The 22,136-nt window shown below is 36.9% G+C and overlaps 1 protein-coding gene across 1 annotated transcript in view; it reads right to left on the bottom strand.

Moving 5' to 3' along the window:
- Positions 1-20,483, bottom strand: part of LOC113111038 (cadherin-4-like) — a 137,196-nt gene extending 116,713 nt beyond the window's left edge. The window contains exons 1-2 of the mRNA XM_026275411.1: positions 19,961-20,483; positions 17,487-17,598 (exon numbers count right to left, since the gene is read on the bottom strand). Of these exons, the coding sequence (XP_026131196.1) occupies positions 17,487-17,598; positions 19,961-20,026 (178 nt within the window). The 5' untranslated portion in view covers positions 20,027-20,483. The remainder of the gene's footprint in view (positions 1-17,486; positions 17,599-19,960) is intronic.
- Between the last annotated feature and the right edge of the window lie 1,653 nt (positions 20,484-22,136).

Here is a 22,136-nt window from a genome sequence, read left to right as displayed (position 1 = left end):
CAAATCCAGATGGCAGAAAATCCCATTTTCAGTCAGAAAGGTGCCAACAAGAATGAAAAGATGGCAGCTGGGAACAACCACACCAGCAGCCACATCTCACGTTAGTAATTAGAGAAAAAACAATTATTCTCTCTCACACAAAGACACGAGACAGCTGCATAATCCCGAGGGCACCCACTATGGTGCTCTTTAAATAGGTGATTTGCTCATGATTCTTGAGTCAACATCCATGTCTATGCATAGTTAAGCATGTTACATTACTGCCAAGGGGGTGTAAAGAAATATGGCATTGTGGGTAACCAAGCAACATTTGATCTGATGTCAACAGTGCTGGGCAAGCTATTCCAAATATTCAGCAAGTTGAGCCACTAAATATTCTACAGATAAAAACTTGGAGCTACCCAGTCATTAAAAGCTACATAAAATATATGCTGTGTCCGAAAGCTCTACAATGCTGCCTTCGGAGGCAGCATTCCAAGACAGGAAGGTATCAAGGCACGTCCAAATCCAAATCCCAAATCCTGAGGTATCTTCTTCTGATCGAGTTTTGAAGGCAGCATGTATCCTTCGCTGCCTTTGATATCGCACATCTTATGCGTTCCATTCTGTGACTGTTGAGCTAAAATAATAAAGATGCCGTCTGAAAGTTAAACTGTATATTTCTGATTGACTGTTTGCACTTTTGATATTAGCGAAAAATCATTATATTAATTAAATATTAGTTTAGTTATCACCAAATTTGTAGATCATTAAACCGTTATGCTGCCTCAGAAGCCTGTCAGAAATCAGTTTCATGAGGTGCCTTCGTGCAAAGATTCAAGATTCAAGATTTAAAAAACGCTACCTGCAAAGTTAATGCCTCATACGGAAGTGCAGCAGCAAGTCAGCCACCTAGGCTTACGGACGCAGCCATTGCAAAAAATAAAATATTAAAAACAGTCAGCTTTGATCTAATCAATGTTTAAACATTGCTAAAAAAAGCACAGCAGAACAAAACTATTGCCAGCTGCTATATACAGTGATAACTAGCTACAACCTCGTTTACACCGTTAGCCCAAATCCATTTTTTTTGCATATCTGGATGGAATCTGATTTGAATAACTGACTGTCCACACAGTGTACATAAGCGCGACATTTGTGTGTCCATAAGCGCTCTTTTGTTTCACATCTGGTTCAAAAAGGTGCATATACTAGCAGTATATTATCTTTTTCTGTTCAACTTGCAGTTCGGAACAACAAAAGCGTGTTTTTGTAAAGAAATTAATTATGTTGTTGTGGCGAGTGGGGCGGGGCCAAGAGGCGTGGGAACGAGGAGTGAGGCCAGGTGTAGTGATTGGAGGTGAGCTACACCTGCGCCCCACCGCCGGTCCCGAGTCCCACGTAGAAGATGGAAGGATATAAAACTGGAGCGACTATAGTGAAGGACGAGAAAGGACCAGGCCTGGGCCATATTTATATCCTTTCATCAAAAAAATTGTTCTGAAAATGTCATTTGTATGAGTTTTTATCATTATAGCTGTAGTGTGGACTTTATATGGTCAAAGAAAAAAACGTCTCGGATCATTTAATTTTGGTCATACTACGATATAGAACGTGCTGTTTATAATACATCATACTTTCACCTAAACTAAATAATTAAAAACAAGTTTAATTAAATAGGTAAATCTTCATTTTCTTTACTAAAATACACTGTATACATGCCTATTCTGTTCATTTTTTTCTGCAAGTTTTTTTTTTTGCTGCTCGCGCTTGCTGTGTGAAACCAGCCTTAGTGTTTTGATATTCTTTTGGATTGCAAATGTAGCTCCAGTACAAGCTGCACATGTAGAGCTTAATAAAGAGCTTCTTCGTCTTCACCAAATCATAAGATGCATTTGCAGATTTCGTTTCATCTGACTGTAAGTAAATATCCAGCTCATCCAGCACTCATTTTGCTCACTGCATTGTGTAATATCCTGTTACTGTTGTAAGAACAGAGACTGTATTTCAGATGAAACATTACACATGCTGCTCAAATGATACAGACTGAATCACAAACCCATGGGTCATTTTGCTGACCTGTTCAACCTGTTTAAACTGCCTTAAATGAGTCTTCATTCACAAATTAATCTAGAAATGTCAACACTACCCTGTTACCTCATCAATATATTGGTGCTACTTCACTAATGTGAAACTAACAGCTTCACAGTCTGTGACACAACACTGGATGTCAAATCATCTCAGTCTTCAAGAATATACATGCACTTTTCTTCTAGAACTATAGATTACATGCTACACGTTGTGATAAATATAAAGATATATTGCATTTAAAACAAGTAGTTCAATAAACAAAGTTAATATTGACTACCATTTTGGTACTATATTTCCAGTTATGTTGTGAGAATAAGTCTCAGAGGAACATATTGCAGTGTGCTGTGTTTCAGAATAAATCTGTGTCTTTAAACTAATGAAATGATTCAGTGATTCAATGACAATGTAACTGAATGAATCAGCATTTTCGAACAAACTGGCTGAAAGAAACCGGTTTCATTCCTGAATGACCTAGTTAAAATACTGATTAATTAATCACTAATAAGTTATTGACACCTACTGGCATGATGATGTAACCTGCAGAAAAAAATAAATAAATAAATAAAAATCACAGAAAAATGTTCCACTTCATTTATAAAAAGAGAGATGTGTGGGATTGGTTAAGAAAGTGTGAATTGGATCTAAAATCCTGCAAAAAGGTAACAGAAGAAATACAAAAAGCCAGAGGCCACAGGATCAGGAAGTAACTCGTAGCCTTTTGATCTCACCAGTGATGGTGCTTCCTTCAATGTCATTATACTTTTGATATGAAATCACCTTCTAAGCTCAGTTACAATGAATGGATTTCTTTGAATGGATGTCTGCATGTATGTTTTGTGTTTTTGTGCACTTTTCCATCCACTGACTATGTGTGTGTTTGTGTATTTTCTAAGCCATGCATCTTCAAAGCAATAAAGTGAACCTTCAGTTTTGTAACTCTGTGGGGGTCGGCTGTGAAAATCCTGGTATTTTCCTGATGTTTGGAGAGAATATACAGTAGAAGATTGCTGCTGCTACTGTTGTCAGACCTAAACACAATGATATCACAGAATGCGGCCATTTAATTCACAGCAGTTTCTAGGATCTGGATTTGCATGTGTGTATGCTTACACATGTCTGAACATCTGTGCATCTTTATGCAATGTGTTGAGTTTGTATATGTGCATATGAAGGGGCTTTTTTAAACAGGTGCTTCTTAAAATAAATATTTTGGGTTCAGTACAAATTAAGCCCAATCAACACGAGCATTGTCTACGTAATTACTACAAGTCGTAAAAGTCCGTGTCATCCCACCTTTTCTTCTTAAAAAAAAAAATGTCTTACAGTGAAAAGGAATAGTACCAATCTATTAAAAAAATGTTAGCATGATTTTAGTGTGAATAAAATCGCTTTTGTTTTATTTGCTCAAATAATAAGTTAAATAAAGTTTTAGCTACAAATGAATGTACACAACCATTTTAAAGTTTGGGTTCAGTGAACTATTTTTAAAATAACTTATTCTAATCAATGCTGCATTTGTTTAATAAAAAAAAATATAATTTTTTTTAAATCATTATTATATGCTAATTTGGTGCTCAAGACACATTTTATGCTGTTATTAATGTTGTAAAGAGTTGTGCTGTTCAATATTTTTTGGAACTTTGATAGGTTTTTCCAGAATTCTTTAATAAATTCTTTAATTAATAATTATCTTCACTTCACTCTCAATCAAATGAATGAATCCTTGCTTACTATATATATATATATATATATATATATATATATATATATATATATATATATATATATATATATATATATATATATATATATATATATATATATATAATACACAAAGAGATACAATCTACACCACACCAGCAACTGTGGTCTCCTGGATCCAGCAGTACACCCAAAACCACAGGCATTTTATTTAATGACACTATTAATGTTAATGATGTGGTAGAACTTCAAAAGACACGAAAATCCTTAAACTGTCAGAGGCACGGCCTAGCAACACATTTCTGTGTCTGCTAGCCTGTCTATTTAATCAAAGGAAAAAATAAATGAATTAATAAAATGTTAAAAGAAAATTCCTGTGGATTGTGCAGAATTCAAAAAGCGATGTCTGTATTTTCTGAATGTGAATTAACACTACACATCACAGCATTGCTGAAATAATAACACACTTGCTGTATATGACCATGGTGATAATTAGTTTTTTTACAGCTCCAATTTCATTTACAGTGCCAAGCACACCTACAAAATCAAAACTCAATGATAAGAACATTACCCATTCCAGCACTCAATGCTTACCAAGTGACCTTAAATGCATTCAGGACAGGACATCCATTTACCTTTTATCAATAGTTTTTTTTGACAAATTATTTAAAACCATTCAGAAGCATGTTTCTTACTCTTTTGTCAGCTCTTAGTATAGACTTGAAGTTTTTAATTAAACCCCTCTTATTGCAGTTATATGTAACCAGCAACACAAAATGTTACAGGGGAATTTAAAATCCAGACTGTACGAGCATAAGTGCAGCGATGACTCAGTGAGTGAAGCAGAAATGGATTTATTTGTGCTCTTTAGTGAATTATCACATCTAGCACAATGGCCATTGGACATTATGGACTTTTCATTCACATTCAGGTCTCATACCTCACCTCCAAATTATCTGTTGTAAACAGCATTCATGATTTGAATAAATAAATAAACCAAATATCAGCTGAGGGTCTGGTAATGTTTGTTTTTTTTTCATATAAAACTGCTGCATTTGGAGATAATGAATATTGTACACACTTGCAGAATTCAAAATTAAGCCACTGGTTGCCAGGGATGAAATTTGAATAGTCCTTTTGCAAACATAATTTTTACCCACCAATGGCCAAGCTCTTTATCAGCGCAAAAGTGCTGAAGCCTGTGCCACCATAGGTCTTTTTAGTTACAGACCACAACAGTTCAGTGAACATGAAGAGCTTGTTGCAGGCCTGTGGAAAATTTATACAAAGCCTGAAGAGGACAATTTAGAGTCCGAGGACTTGCCCAAGATATTGTCTGATAACCATATTTGCATTTCTGGCTGACGTCCTGGGAACTTCAGCAAGCTTTGGGAACTTAGGAAGACACAGACCTTGAATCCTCGATTCCCATCTCCCCTTTTTCTGCTTCTGCAGTCTCAACTGGCTTCGCCTCCTCTCGAAATGAATTTCCTTGTCCTTGTTTTTACTTTTCAAATAGGATTGTGTTTGTACGAATGCATGTAAGAACGTATAAATAAAACAAAAAAGATTCTTTAGAAGAGCCGATCAATGCTGTAAGTGAGTGACCATGTTGAACTGGCAGCACAGTGGAAATTTATATTGATTTTTCCTCGCCTTACTCCAGTCCCCAAAGCAGCTCCAGGATTCTAGAAACGTCTACAAGTTCGAGCTGATATTCATAATTTACAAGAGATGCCTCCCCGTTATGGACAATATAAACGACTTAATAACAAAAGAAATCAATGAAAGGATGGACGCAGATACTGTATGGATAGTTCAGTCTGTTCCAGACTGTCAGTGTAGACAATGGCTTTCAAAAAACAGATAGTCAAATACTTGGGATTTATATTCTAAAGTCCACAATATTTCTATTAATATCATTCTCCTACTGCCATTTCACTGGCCTGAAAATCTTATCTCGTAATTGTTCAGAACTTGCGTGCATCAAAGAAAACTTCAAGGAATAGTTCAAGGAATGTAACTTCATGCCATTATATACCCATATTACTTTTATATTTTCTATGGCTCACAAATAGAGCTTTGTAAAAGGATATTATGGACCCTATCATACTCCCGGCACAATGCGGCGCAAGTGTTTTTGCTAGTTTCAGCCCTTCGCAGTTCTCATTGTCCCGTCCTGCACCATGTTGTTTAAATATCAATGCATTTGCGCCCATTCGTGCGCCCATGGGCGTGCTGGTCTAAAAAAGAGGTGTGTTCAGGCGCATTGTTGGCACGTTGCTATTTTGAGGAACTGAAAATAGACTGCGCCAAAGATCAACTCAAACCTGGTCTTAAGTCTAGTGCAATACTTTTTCTTTGTTATTTAAAGAGCGCGTTACTAATATGTGCCTATAGGAGGGTGCACAACAGACATAAACTTTGCTTATTACACAGAGAGGGATGCCCAGCAGCACACAAACATTTAAAAAAAAACACCTATTACTTATTAAAAGAATAGAGACAACCCGCTTAGAACATGCGCCCGAGCGTGACGACCATTTTCCCATCTTTAAACTAGCAAATGTGGATTCGGACGTGTCCTGAGTGTGCTTAGTTCGTTAAAATAGGGCCTTATGTATACGCATAATAAATGCGAATGAGGCTCAAAAGTCTTTCTTTATGCTCAAAAACAGTCTACAAATGCCATATACTGTAGATGGAGACATTTTTCAGTGAATAATTGCTTAACTTGGGTATTGTCAGTTTTGTTGTTATTAACTACAACTAATATGTTTAAGATTAGTTTTTGTTTATTTAAATGAAGCTGAAATAAAATATAAATATTAGATGAAAAAGTAATTTAGAAATTTAAACAAAGGTTTATTGAAGGTATGTTGACTTGGAAACTATAAAGCACTAAGGGCCATATTTACTAAACAGTGCAAATTAGTGCATATTTCCATAAATTCTGTGTGTTATTTACTAACAATGCGTACATTAAAGAACACAGGCACAGCCAAATCATTTCCATAATGACCAGTGCAATCTACCAAGTGCAGCGCAAATTACTGCCTGCTTTTTGGGGGGCATTAAATAAGCATGCAACTACCAGTAATTTGTCTCCTCCCACAAGTTTTGCGTCTGAAAGGGAAACTCCTACAAATAGAATCGAGCACACAAAATAACTGTGTCCATACCTTTTCAGCACTAACTCTTCACTGCATGTCTTTAGTAAATCCTGAAAGTACTATTTTAACGCCAAAAAGACATTTTTTGCTGGCGCAAGCTGCAGTAAATCTGTCCTTAAAACTAAAATTGAGCTACCAATAAGTAAAAAAAATAAATAAAAAATACTAAACCTTCAATTACATGTGTAAACTAATAACATAAAAATAAAAGCTACGTAAATGTTGGAGCAAATAGCTTCATTATAGTCATTTTAGACTTTGAGAGACCCTTTTTACCAAATGTAAAAGACCAGCCAATACCTTAAAAAGCCACGAAAAGAAAGTAATATATATAAGACAGCATTTAATTTCTGTATGAATCGTCTCTTTCAACAGAACATCATATTTGTGATGTCATCTACAATAATACAAGGTTTCATAAAGATTAGGAAAACAGAGCTGAGAGATACACCAAGACTAATCCTCTCTTCCAAACACCTAAGTTTCCTCTCTTCTCTCTCTGTCCCTCTCTCTTCCAACTCCTTAATGAGTCAAGAGATTGACAGCTGGATTACTGGGCCAGTCTGTAATCCTTTAATTTCTCCATTTAACATAATCACTCACTGAATGGAGGGATGCTTCCACTTCCTGTGGCCCTTGTCAATCAAGTCAAAATGCTGCAAACACTGAATGTAACCCCAAAGACACAATCAAAAGACAAAATGTCAGACTGGAGAAGAGGCTGCGTGCATGTGTTTGTGTGTGCGATTCAAATTCAAGATGTCAGCCAAATATTCTCAGCAACACCTTTTTTCTGTTTTTCCCTTTGTATTTCTCTCTCCTTGTGAGTCCTCCATTTATTTAAGCAAACAGACTAAATGCATGTCCGACAGTCCCTGACCACAGCCCTCTCAACAGAATCTCTTTAAGACAGCCCGAGGACTTGAAGTGAAGCTGTCTGCAAGCCTCAAAAAGGAAAAGAGAGAGAGGTGCATAGATAAGGATAAACTAAGGCTGCATCTTATGAATACAATTAGCATTTCTCACCTCTTTCTTCACATGCTCCCTTCTTCATCCCCCCCAGCCCTTCTGCGATCTCCAACAGCGGAAAAAGGCTCTACACCTCACCTCTTTCCTATTACTTTCTTCAACTCGGTTTAGATTGATGCCAAACCTCGAGACTCTCTGGGCTGAATCATGTTCGCTTTCCCGGTGGCGCTTTAGTATTTGCTCCTTAAAATAAACCCACCATGTCAAAGGAAGAAGTAATTAAAACAGAACCTAAGGGCACAATGAGAATTAAAGACCCGCTAGGTCAGAGTCATGAAACTCGTTATGGCCTGCTGAGAACACATGCATATATGTATGTATATAGAAAAAGTGAGAGAGTTTGTTTAACATGTAGTAAAAAAAAAAAAATACAATTAAAATGAAATATAAAACAATATATATATATATATATATATATATATATATATATATATATATATATATATATATATATATATATATATATACATATACATGTTTGTGTCAAATGTTTTCAATGAATCTAAGGGAATGAGTCTGAAAAATGTGATCACAAGTAAGCGGTTTCCTTATATTTACTTCAAACCATTATTTGACAGTCTTATCACAGAAAAGTTTTATAGATAGAAGTTACAGTTTTGGATTGAAGTGTCCTCATGTAATTCATATTTTTCACCCTGATATACAACAAACTAAAATTTCTATTAAAAAAAGAAGTATTCACTTCAGTCTTGCTAATAATGAATAAATCCACATCATTTTTCTTTCAAAAGCAGTGTGCTCAAGGCCTTCTGGCAGAATCACAGCCCACTTCTGCCACCTAGATCTCAGGTTAACGACCTTAAGAACCAAAGCATCTGAATACGTTAGATCAGAATATAACTCTAAGTGACGGGGCCAATGCAAATGAGAAATGGCTTGCTGGCTAATAGTATACATGCAGCCAGCAGTGAAAAGTCTGCCTTTAAGATGAAAATCCAGTCTGATTTATATTCAAATAGACAGTGAACCATGGTTTCATAAGAAAACTTAATTAAGAACTGCTAGGTGAGTTTTAGAAAGACAGCATGAGATAGAGAGAGGGATGGGAAGGGAAATAAAGATCCAAGGAAATCAAGATTTCTTTCTTTAATATAGACTGGTATGTTGTGGAACACTAGCTGGAAATGCTAGGGGAAAATAAATTAGTCATGACACAAACCAAGTCTGTGCATATGGTACACTCTTGAATGCTTGGTCCACTTGAGCCAAGTAGCAGACCTCACTGGTTTGTTCAATAACAGCATATAATGCAAGAAAATGTAATCTTTGAGAACAGCACAAATCATGTTATCTTCAACTGTGTAAAATGTAAACATCCTTGAGCATTGCAAAACCGATAAATAGAAGATTTTTGTTTCATTTGATCACGCTGTATACGATGAAATCAAAAGCTTGACGTTTTGAAAGCTGTTATTTCACAATATGTGACCATGAGCTGGAAATAGCATGATGAAAGAGAAAACTGTTCGGAAATTGAAAAAATTATTTTCAAATATAAAATCATTAAAAACAACTATTCATATTTGCCCCATTAATATCATACAACACAATACAATACAGTTTTATTTATATAGCACTGTTGTTTTATTTATATTTAAACAACCTAAGGTGACCAAAGTGCTTTACAACAGTATGCAAACAATGACCAATTTAAGACACAGAAAAAATAAAATAAATAATAATAATAATAATAATAATACAACGATATTAGCGTCCACACAAGCAAATGATATCATCTGTTTACTCTGAGCACACACACGTCTGCTGCTTTAAATTCCCAGCTCGTTACAGCAGGATGGATTCTGATTGGCTATCAATAATTTTATCGTTCATCAGCTGGAAAAATTTGTTCTGAAAGTGTTTCCAGGATATTGTTTCTCTGTGCCTTTATCGTTATAGTTGTGGTGTGGACTCTGCTATTCTTTCATATTGAGAACAATTTTTAGAACTATATCTTTATCGTTATCTTTATAGTTATCATCCTTAAGACTGTAACAGATCAGATAAGTACTGTGGGCACTGATTGTGAAGAGATTTAAAAACAAATATTAAAATGTTAAAATAGATGATATACATGATAGCCAATAAAGTGTGATTAAAACCGGTGTAATAGTCTCATGTATGCACTTCCCAGTCAGAAGCCGAACTGCTGTATTCATAAACGTATTAATAATTTTCAAAAACATTAATATAAAATACAAAAAATTATTATTATTATTATAACTAATTTTACTATTTTGAATTTAATCCAGTTTATCCAATCATAATTCAGTCAAAATGTTCCATTTGATAAATTCTTAACCTTGTTGTGTTTGTGACTGCAAAGCTACGCACGGGGCTCAAGCAGAACCATCCTAATGAGCTTTTGTCAGTGTCTGTATCCATGAGAGGTTCCAAAGCACGGTGTAAGTATGGAGAGCAATGTGTTTGCTAGATAATGAGGTAAACTTTAAGACACGAGTGGAAAGCTGAGAGAGAGCCCGGGAGTCCAAGCGCCAAGCGTCTATATCTCACAGGTGGAGTCCTAGTTCTGGTTTATTGTAAAACTGCCGTAAGATGTCTGTGCATTTGGATTTTATGGATGTCCTTGTGGAAGAGGCATATTTTTAAAGTGAAAGGACATCTGAAGTGGGGTCTTACTATATTTTATTGATGATAAAATGTGGCATAAACGTAGAATGTCTAAGGAATCCAAGAAGGCACTATATTTTGTGGCACTGCAAATGCCACAAATCTGCAAGAGAAGTCAAATGACTCTGACTATGCATAAGCACTAGTAATTAAGATGATTAATGGCCGCCTCTGAACTAACGGCAAAGGCGACTGACTTCCATTTCCCACCAGCACTGTGTCGGATATTAAAGGGTTATGCGCAGAAGTTCATCGCTCATGTTCTCTTGAACACATTGTGGCAGCATCCTTTCAGACCACCATTTAGGGGCAAATGCAACTCAAAACAGATTGTTCTTTTGTGTGCGAGTGTCTACCTGTCCTCCCCTCATCTCCAGCTCTCTGTCTTTGGCTTCAAAGTGCCTGATCCTGCTCTTAGGCGAGATGATGGTTTACACTACAATGTGCAATCAGTGGAATATCCGTTTTGATGGTTTATCTCTCCCAGGTGGGGTCCTGCTCTGAAAAAAGCCCATGCTCAAATGCTCCATTCGTCTTCATGGACAATATACTCTCATAAACATTTTGTATGTTGTATATGAATCCTTATTTTTCTTCTTGTAAATCTATACTGATCTGATTGCACTGTATGCAGATTACTGTCAAAAGCTTTGATATATATATATATATATGTATGTATGTATAAAGAAAAAGTGTGAGAGTTTGTTTGACATGTAGTAAAAAAAAATTACAATTAAAATGAAATATAAAACAATATGTATATTAGGGATGGGCGTTTTCCGCAAATATCACATTCGAATATTTGAGCTCACAAAAAACGAATATTCGTTTATTTAAATTAAGTTTAATGAGACAGGCGTTATTTTTCAGCAACATTTATTGTTTCCATCATTTTGAACAAGCTTGAACATTACACATCGTGTTTTGTAGCTGAAAACATTAACAATGCATGCAAACAAACAAAAGTACAGATTAAAAGCAAAAAAAAAAAAGTGGAAAAATAAAAGTGAACAAAGAAAAAAACGTAAAACAGCCTGCAGCAATTAGGCTATTGTAGAATGTAGCCTACACTTAACTTTTAAACTTTTAAACTGTCAGCAAATCTTTTTTGCTTTTTTTCTATTGTTTATGTTCTTGTTAAGAAATACAGACATGTAAACATGATCAGGGGAAAGTCGGCTCCTTAGTCTGTTAACAACAAGGCCGGCCGTGGAGAAAACGCGCTCTGACGGCACAGACGTTGGCGGGACTCACAAATGACGGTGTGAGACTTAAGTTTTGTGAAGCGCTTCGTGTTTTCGTTTCACCACTGAATGGGATCTTCATCTGGTGGAATACATGGCTCCAGCAAGAACTGTTCCCACTCGTCTCGGCTGGACTCTGTAATCATTGCTGGAGAACTGGCTCAGCCTTTTCCAATGAGTGGGCATTGCATCCTCTTCATTGTTGGTGACGCACCACTCGCATCAAGGAAAATGTTCTGATAATGAATGTTTTTCTTACTTCTCTCATGTTATCATCGAGAAACCTGAGATGTTTGTGCCGAGGGTCTAGGGCAGACGCGAGAAGAGGAGTTTTCACTGCATTCTCCAAGTGAGCGGTGTTTATTCACTGCTTGAGAGATGCCGCAACAATGTTCTTGAACTCGGTCACTTTTTGTGATTCTCCACAGCATATTTGAAGTACTGTGGAAGACCGCAGTTCTTAGGGGCAGTACACATATCGCGTATTTTGCACGCTCAAGTTTGTTATTTCCAATGTAGGCGCGCGGTATGCACGCTCTGCTCATAATGGAAGCGACATGGTCGCGATGGGCGGTGCAACGAGCCCGTTTTTTCCAGGCGCGTCTGCACCACATCAAGTTAAAAACATCTAAACTTTTCAGAATGCCGCAAGCGCACACAGGTCATGTGACAAGAACTAAACATTCAGCTGCATCCTTTCCCTTAACAATGTTGAAAGCTCAGCTAAGATGAAGGAACAGCTGATCATAGCTATATATGGATTGCCATTTTGAAATTAATTTAGTAGCAGAGCTACTGAAAGCGATTTTTTTTTGCTGCAGATCCATTTATCCTTTGCTGAAATTTCTGCATCTTCATGGAGAGGACGCCTCAGGAGCGCTTCTGCCCGAGCGCTTTGGAGAAGGAGAAAGGGGTGCGCCTAGCGTTTTCCATGCGTTTTTAGGCGCGATATCTGAACGGCGCTTTATTCATTCATTAATTTTTTTTTGCTTGCATACATCTTCAAATATACCGTGGAGAATCACAGAAAGTGACCGAATTAAGTTTTATTGTGAACTTTTTTTTTTGCGAAATTCGAATATCATTTTTATTTATCAAATAATTAGAGCAGAGCGAATATTCGAATGTTCGACTATCCGTGCACACCCCTAATGTATATATATATAGAACTGAACATTCAGCTGCATCCTTTCCCTTAACAATGTTGAAAGCTCAGCTAAAATGAAGGAACAGCTGATCATAGCTATATATGGATTGCCATTTTGAAATTAATTTAGTAGCAGAGCTACTGAAAGCGATTTTTTTTTGCTATTGGAGAAGGAGAAAGGGGCGCGCCTAGTGTTTTCCATGCGTTTTTAGGCGCGATATGTGAATGGCGCCTTATTCATTCATTAATTATTTTTTGCTTGCATACATCTTCAAATATACCGTGGGGAATCACAGAAAGTGACCGAATTAAGTTTTATTGTGAACTTTTTTTTTTTTTGCGAAATTCGAATATCATTTTTATTTATCTAATAATTAGAGCAGAGCGAGTATTCGAATGTTCGACTATCCGTGCACACCCCTAATGTATATATATATATATATATATATATATATATATATATATATATATATATATATAAACTGAAATTATAGTTCTGTTTGGAAAAGATGCATTAAGTTGAGAAAATTAAGAACTTTTTATTCATAAAAAATGCTGAAATCACAGTTTACACAAAACATTTATTTTAAATTTTTATAATCTTTCAAAATATTGCTGAGTAATATTGAATAGTAGTGTACATCAACATCAATTTTAACAATATAATCGCATGAGCTAAAGCGCACAGCGCAGATGCACTTAAGGCGTTTCAGAATCCACTTTTGCTAGTATAACGACAGGAAAAACAGTCTGCGCTCCCGGCGTCTATTTTACAGTCTATTTTCAGTTCCTCAAAATAGCAACCCCCAACAATGCTTCTGAAAACACCTCTTTTTTACACCAGCACGCCCACGAGTGCACAAATAGCGTTATTGCATTTGCTATTTAATTAAATAACGCGATGCAGGATGGGAAAATGAGAACTGCGTCAGGCTGAAACTAGCAATAACACTTGCGCTAGGTGTATGATAGGGTTCTTAAAGTCTAAGACCACTCAAACAAAGGTTTACATTTTAAAAATTTAAAATAATTTAAAATTGATTTTGTTTTGTTTAAAAAAAATGTAAGCTAGGCATTGCTATAAATTAACAAAAAATATAAAGATATGGAGAAATATAAATAAATTTGTTACAGTTTGTGTCAACCTTTGTCAAAAATTAATACAAATACAACAGTTGGTTCATGTTAGCTTATGTTAGCTAACAGTTAGTTCATGTTAGTTAAATAATAAATACAGATACAGCAGTTCATGTTAGCTCACGTCCAATAAATAATATATACAGATACAACTTTTGATTTAAATAATGTATTAATGAAGCACTTACAAATATTTCTCACTATATGTTCATGTTAGCTGATGTTAACAAATAGAACCTTATTTAAGTGTTAACATGACAGCCACATGTCCACTGGCTCATGACCTGTGAAATTTGCATACACAGTCAAATTTGCAAATATCTTTATATATTTCTTGTTTTATAGAATGTATATAACACTCCTTTGTTCCTTTAAATTGTTCTAGAGTGGTCTCAAACGTTTGGACCCCACCATACACGTCAACACAGCAAGGCCGTTTATGCATGGGTTTATACGTCTATAAATGTTTGCATTAACGCCTGAAGACATGACGTAACACAATAAAACCTCATAAAATATCATTTTCTCCTGAGCCAGACTGCCTACCGCAATAACGAGCCGCGCTAAATGATCGCATCATCAGTCAACGTTACACACAGTTCAAAACTTCCCATTTACAATCCAATCATGTAAAACACAAATGCTTACCATACCTATTTACCGTGGCCATGCGGGTGCCTTTTATATGCTCCTGAGGCCAGCTGAATATGTGACAACCCTGGCATTTATATTTTGTCAGCATAAATGATGAATTTTTTTCACATGCTGAGTGAAGATGAATCACGTCTAGCGAGGCAGAGCGCCTGAAGGGACTCACGCTGTCTGTTTTTACTGTGTAAAGATATTAGAAACGTTGGATGGTTGAATTATAACCACTCCGGTCGACTTCATTCAAGGGCCGTGTCTTTAATAGGCTCATTATCCATAGAAGTACAATAAAAGTGATCAAGAGGATTAGAGCATAATAGGTATAAATGCACCGCTGTTGTCATCATACCCAAACTTTGCGATAATTAAAAGCCTGGCATGAGCAATCACCTTTGTATATGAATAAAAAATAAACACAACAAGCTAGCGTTGTAATTAAATGGAATCAGCAAATTGCATCGCAAGCAGCTGCGAGACCAGCGGACAGCTGGCAGACACCCCGACTGCTCTGGCCATGAAAGAGTAGTCATATCTGATTCTGTTTGGATGGCCAGCCTTTAGAGACCAATGCTAAGCAGTACCTAGAGAACTGAGATGAATCGCTCACTCTCACCCCAGCGCAGCCATATTAAACAGTTATGGAAGCAACTCAAGCAGAACTTTCTACTCTCAGTTCCTCAGCCAAGTTCAACTCTCAGACCACACCGCGCTCCTGAGAATTCCAACCTCTGCATTAGCATTCTCGAGGTGTCAGGCCAATGTTTACAATCACGGCTAAACTGACGCTGAATTTTCTCGACTTGATGCTCGCTGGCCCTACTCACCCATAACTCTCCCCTTTGACGGTTCTGGGTTACACAAGACTGTTATCATTAATGTCCCTGCGAGGCGACCCCACTCCCCGATTACTACGGTTCCTCTGAACACATCCCCCAGGCTGGTGACTGTACATTAATCACTCTCTATAAGGGCTCATACTGCAGCCTGACGATATACACCCGAGTGCCAAGTTGTGCTGGGGTAAGCATGTTTTTAAAATGAAGAGTGCACTATTGGATATTGAAGGAAAGGTGGCTGGTGGATATTGTGGGCACAGGCTCAAGAGTGGATCCCAACAAAATGCTCATATCTAAATCCGCAAGTAAACAGAATGATTGACTCATGCGCGAGCACTTGGACACGCACGCCAATACTTCACCGACTTGCTGTGTGTAACAAGCACATCTGACATGTCAATGACTGACAATGTTCCCTCAACACCTCCACAGGCTGGAATCAAAACAAACAGATCTTAGATGTACTGCAAACTAGGAACATTTCTAAAAGTATTTAGAATAAAATATGAATGATAAAATGATGCGCGCAATTACTGCAAAGATTTGATTTCGTGTTCCCGCATCAGCGCAGAAGTTGCTGCCGGAATGAGAACAACAAATAAATCTCCCTCTGCACATCCACGTTTATGTCAATAAAACCATTGATTACTCTGATAACAGTTATACTCAATCAAAGTTTGAATTCGGTGGGGAAACAAACAGGTAATTCATTGAATCAATGTGCCATTTTCTAGTATGATTTGTTTCTGCAAGTCCAATTTCCCCCCCGACATCTTTTCTCCTACTGTAACAGCATAACAAATTCCATAGATAAAGCATATCCCTGCATAACACGCGGACACACACAAACACTCACACAGAATAAAAGGACGGCTGAAATCTTGCTGAAAAGATGTGGGAAAGAATAAAGGAACTGTATTACACACAGGACATGGGGGGGGGGCGAAAGGGGAGCAAAACCTTATAACTCAAAGCGGCAAAAACACCCACCGGGAGCAGAACAGAAGATTTAAATGAGGCTTCTGTAGCCAGCCGGGCCACTGAACTATCCATTAAATTCAGATTATGGGTTTCTTTCCTTTTTATATTTATTTATGTTTTTAATCAACCAGCAAGGGTTTGTCTGAAAGTTGAAAACTACAGCTGAATAATATGCATATTGATGATGATCAGTAGGAGACACTGGCTTTGTGCATTTTATGAATGTAGACCTGTGCCAACTGTAGCTCTCAACGATTAGGAACGCGTATACGCTTTCGACATCCACCACGAAGGAAGCGTAGATTCTGGCACAGTGTGGATGTGTTTCCTTAAATGCATCACCTGACGTTTTGCAGACCTTGAAAATTGCATTTGAAAGGCATTGTGTGTTTTAAACGTGTTCTAATTGCATTACTGGTCCTGTGTGTACTATCAACATTCAGCACGCTGGCATATCTGCATCGCCGCTCTTCCTTTCTAAACCGTTTATCTGTGCTTGTTATTCCGCACTGTGCTTATTTTAAAGCCGGATGAAACTGGTTTTGGATCACTGTTAACACCTTATGAGGAATCATACAGTAAGCACAACTAAATTACTGCATAGGTGAGAGTACCAAAGAATATTCGACAAAATCTTCTGATTACTTAGGAATTATTTTCCATAAATGTGCAATAATGAAGCTAGAATAATTTTTTGCATATTACATTTAGCCTACACATAGAGAGTGATGGAGTGAAAGTGATGCACAAGCATTTGCATTCACCCACAAACCTGTTGCTAAAGCTCCACTGAGATTAACACACACACACACACACACACACACATTTAAACCAGCGCCGTATCGTGCAATGCACTGCAAGCTCTTACCTTTGTGAATGTTCAGGCCTTGCAGCACACCCCTGGGGACAAATACGGTGTAGAAACTCTGGGAGAAACCTGGTCTGCATGGAGCGATGATCTGAGCGTTTCCGTGACTCCCCTGAGAAAGACAGACATTATTGTCTATGAAGACACAGGAGAGGGGAAGTGGTTAGGCAAATTGATTTGTGACCACAGGGCTGTGGTTCTTATTCAAGGTTATCGAAACGATATAAATACCTTCAGGAGGCAAACTCACAGAGCAAAGATGCAGTCGTTTTACAATTAGGAATGAATAGACAAGTTGAAATACTTAAATACCTTTTTTTTTTGGTCTTATGTACCCTCCACTCAATGAACTCATTCAACAGTGTTCCTTTGAACTGGATAGCCTTTATTATTGAAACTACTATTAAGTCACTTTTAATAAATTGTATTATAATGATTTTAGTTTGTCAAATATCAGTTATTAATAGAATTAAATTAAATATTTGGGATAAAACATATTCTTTAATGAATATCAACGCAAATGTATAAAATGTTTTTTTATCTTTAATTCCTTAAAAAGATTCTGAAAGAAGACTTGAAATTAATCGTCAAAATTAGTCATTTTAATTATTAAATAATTTACAAATTTAACCGTTATATCACACTTCAGTAACTGCCCTGACTGTAAACCAAATGTGTTCCAGTTAATACATATTTAATAATAAAATTATTAATAAGTCTTCTTTCATGAATTATATTATAGTCAGTCAATATCAGTAATGAATTTCAGTACAATAAAATAAAATGTAATTCATTAAAAAGAAATTCTGGATTAATCATCAGGATTAGATGTTTTGTGATTGTTATTACATTACTTTTATTTCATTTAAAAATAAAAATAAACATTCTATTTTGTAGCTCTAACAAAGCAGTATCTCAATCTTTCCAAGCACCCACTGTAACCTGCTTAAATACTCTCTGCTGTGCACATACTCCTGGTTACACATCACTACAGTCCAGTAGAGTATTTGAATATTCAATAGTTCAATGCCAATGAACACTTTCTTAATCAAAAGCAGCAAACCTCTGATTCTCTTAATTCGCATTCAGAAGCCTGCATTCTTATGCCCTAATGGTGGTTTTAAAGAAATTTACAAGAACGAAAACATCAAGAGCTTCTCTAAAAATTTAACAAGAGCTAAACGAGCCTGTTTGATGATTAAAACAAACCGAGGGAGAAAAGGGGGATGCGATGGAAGACAGGAAATGCAGAATAAAGAAGGTTGTGCTGGAGTTCTGCCATGTAAATCAGTAGAGAAATTGTGCCCATTACAGTGGCATCTATTTTAGGATAGTAACCTAGAGTGTGTGTGTGTGTGTGTGTGTGTGTGTGTGTGTGTGTGTGTGTGTGTATGCGTGTGTGTGTGTGTGTGTGCGTGTGTGTATGCATCAATGGATAGTGCTCACCACGGAGATTTAGCATAATTAGATGGTGGGTCATATTCAGGTTATGCCAGTCTCAATATGGTGGGCTTTTCTAAAAGCAATTCGCGGTTAAAGCTCAGGCCTCGGCTGTGTCTGAACCGAACGAGAGGTTGCCTTAAGGGGTCTCTACCATTCTGAAACATAGATAACTATGAACCTGAAAAATCAAGACAACAAAGAGCCGACGCACTAAGCTCTTTCATACGTCCACAGAGGAACGGTCTGTGTCAAAGCATCCCTACAGATCACATTAGTCAGAGGGCTGTGAGATGGATACTTTCTAAAGCAGCGCTGCCTCTGCCCACAACGTGAATACAGCTCTATAGCTACATTTCACCCCCAAGCTGGATACAGATTTTATTCTGAATGAGTCATCAAAGAGAATGTCAATATCTGCCACATCCAACAGAAATATGTCTTATTTCCAGAACTTGTATTTACTCAACACCCCAGCACTTTCTAGTCTTCATTTACAGCCTGGTATATGTGCGTCTTTAACTAGGCTACTATATTAATGTTTCATAATTCCACTGACCAAAGCAACCCCTTCTCTAGCATCCAACAAGTTAGATCATTCCTGACGTTCATATTAATGAATATTCCACAACATGAATATGAATATGAATACAATTCATTTGAATATTCACATATTCCTCCAGTAAGGAAAGAGCAGCACTATTTCTCGCAGACACACCACAGGCATCGCCGCATCCTCTGCAACGTGTGTTAAAAGTGCAGCTGCAAGCCACTGCAGCCTCCTGATAGACGACCAGTGTTCAGCACAAACTGATTTACTTGTTTGAATGTTATTTCAAAGAAAGAACACGGGGAAAAGCGAATGTTACAGAAGTGCTACGAAAGCAATTTTGCATTTCCAAACAGACTAAGTAAACGCTCGATGCACCACTTTTAGTGAGTAAGCGCATAAAACGCACACTGTTCCGCACGGTCTGTCTGAATTCAAGTAGTGTTACTTCAGGCGTGTTTGTAAATAAAACATTTAGTCTTACCAAAGAGGTGCCCACAACTAAGGCACACGCCACAAGAATCGCGCAGCCGGTTTTCATTTTGGCCATCAGCAGAGGAGGCAGATGTTTGCTATTCACAAACGTGGAGATAATTCCTGTGAGACGTGCTGTCGGTTGCAGGGTTCCGCCGAGCGATGCGAGAGAATATTGTCCCGGTCGGTCTTGCGCACTACTGCAGGTGGACAGGCGCTGTTCAGCTCAGCACCACGGCTCCGCTGGCGGCGTCACAACCGCTACAACTCCTCCTACCGCAGCGTACTGCTTAAAGACGCACTACAGCACGCTTGACAGTTAAACAACGCGTATTGTGTACATTCTGCAAATCTACTTTAGATTAAAATAGCCTGCGGATGCAGTCAGGTGGCGAATTAATTACGAAGGGTTTTATAAGGTGGTCTGACCACCTTAAGGTTTGGGGGGTCTTAAAATGCATTAATTAAATAATTATAGCGCAAAAGTTAGATTAGGAGCTAAATAGACGCGCGGAAACATTAGCATTCGCCTGAGGAGTAACCATAGCAACAGTTCGCAGCTCGCGCGCTTTGCTTCAGGAACTGATCGGACAGCATCGGAAAAAACAAACAAACAAATAAACAAAAAAAAAATCACTTTATTATAGATTTAATTAATATTGATGTAAATATACCACAGAACCTTAGTGTTTTGTTTAAACAGTTTCGAAAATAACCACAACATTTGAAGAGTAGCCTATTTTTCTTTTGTTAAAAGTGATCAAAAGTTATTGAACTGTAACCCTGGACCACAAAACCATCATAAGAGTATTTTTATTTTATTATTTTAATTGAGAATTATCAATTAAAATATATCGTCTGAAAGCTGAATAAATAAGCTTTCAGTTTAATAAGTTCTGTTTGACCATTTACCATGTTAACAATTATTAGTATTAAAAACTGTATATAACAATAGTGAATTTAGTAAATATACTGAATTTAACTTATAATGTTAAAATGTAATTTAATGCAATTTGATGTTAATTTATTTATATTTATTTCAGTTTCATGTCAATCCTTGTTTTGTTGTTGCCGTTTGAAATTGATTCAGAATTTAGAATTTAATCAGTAATAAGTGATGCAATACTTTTGAAAAAGAGTAACGATCACAGTAATCTAATTACACTGTCAAAAATGTAATTAATAGTTTTTACTTACTTTCTTAGAGCAACTTACCCAACATAATAGTAAGCCACCACTGTTATGAGAAAAATAATAATACAGCACACTAAAAGAAAGATTTCAAAAGCTTCTTACACTATTAGTGAATCCGCTATTTATAACTGAATTACAGTGGAGGTGCAGCAATAACTGAAGTATTTAATACAAAAGATTTACACTGTAAACAACAAATGAATATTTAATCAAAGTTTGAGACACAAAGCACTGCAAAAAAGCACAGAGTCACAGATGTTTAAATACTCTCCAGTCTTCCCTGCCATGCCAAAATTCTTGTAATGGTGCTTCTGACCTGAAGTGTAAACTCTTAACTGGCTCTTTCCATGAATAAATAAGATGGGTTGTCCGCAGGCAAAAATGTCAGTCTTACAGGCTTCAACGCAGGATGCCATTTCACACTTCACTTATTTCTCTGTCTTTTGATCATAGCTGAGTTGGCCGCGTAACCTGCTGTGATCCGTTGAAAAAGACCTGTATCCCATCTGACGTAACTGTTTTAAACAGTGAGAAACAAATATAGCTCTCCAAGTTATTCATAATTTACTTCCTTGGCGACAGTCTTTTCGCCCAGAATGAAAGTAATCAAAAGGCCGTCGTCCACATTTTAATGACGCTGACATTTTCTCGCTCATCTGAGTTGGTAGCTCAATTTCCATATCAGAAGGACGACGCCAGTCTGATCCAATCAAAAGAAACATGAGATAAATGTGAATGTGGTGTTTTATGCCAATTAGGACAGACCAATCCGTTTGCCTGATTTTTTGACATTCTGTGCATACTGAATAGGGGATCAAAATTAAGAGGCTCTTTTGGAACAACTTTATTACTCAGTACATTCAATTAAAACAAGAAGTATAATAGGTACTGACAGCAAGCACCCCTCCACCAAATGTGAATGAATTCTCTGCTTCAGGCTGCAGGAAATTCTACATCCACATGGTGGAAGAAAGAACCACTGTGGACTGATC

This window comes from Carassius auratus, chromosome 11 (assembly GCF_003368295.1).
Source record: "Carassius auratus strain Wakin chromosome 11, ASM336829v1, whole genome shotgun sequence".
Lineage (NCBI taxonomy): Eukaryota > Metazoa > Chordata > Actinopteri > Cypriniformes > Cyprinidae > Carassius > Carassius auratus.
Note: the sequence above shows the minus strand (reverse complement) of the source record. Positions and strands in the feature narration are given on the sequence as shown.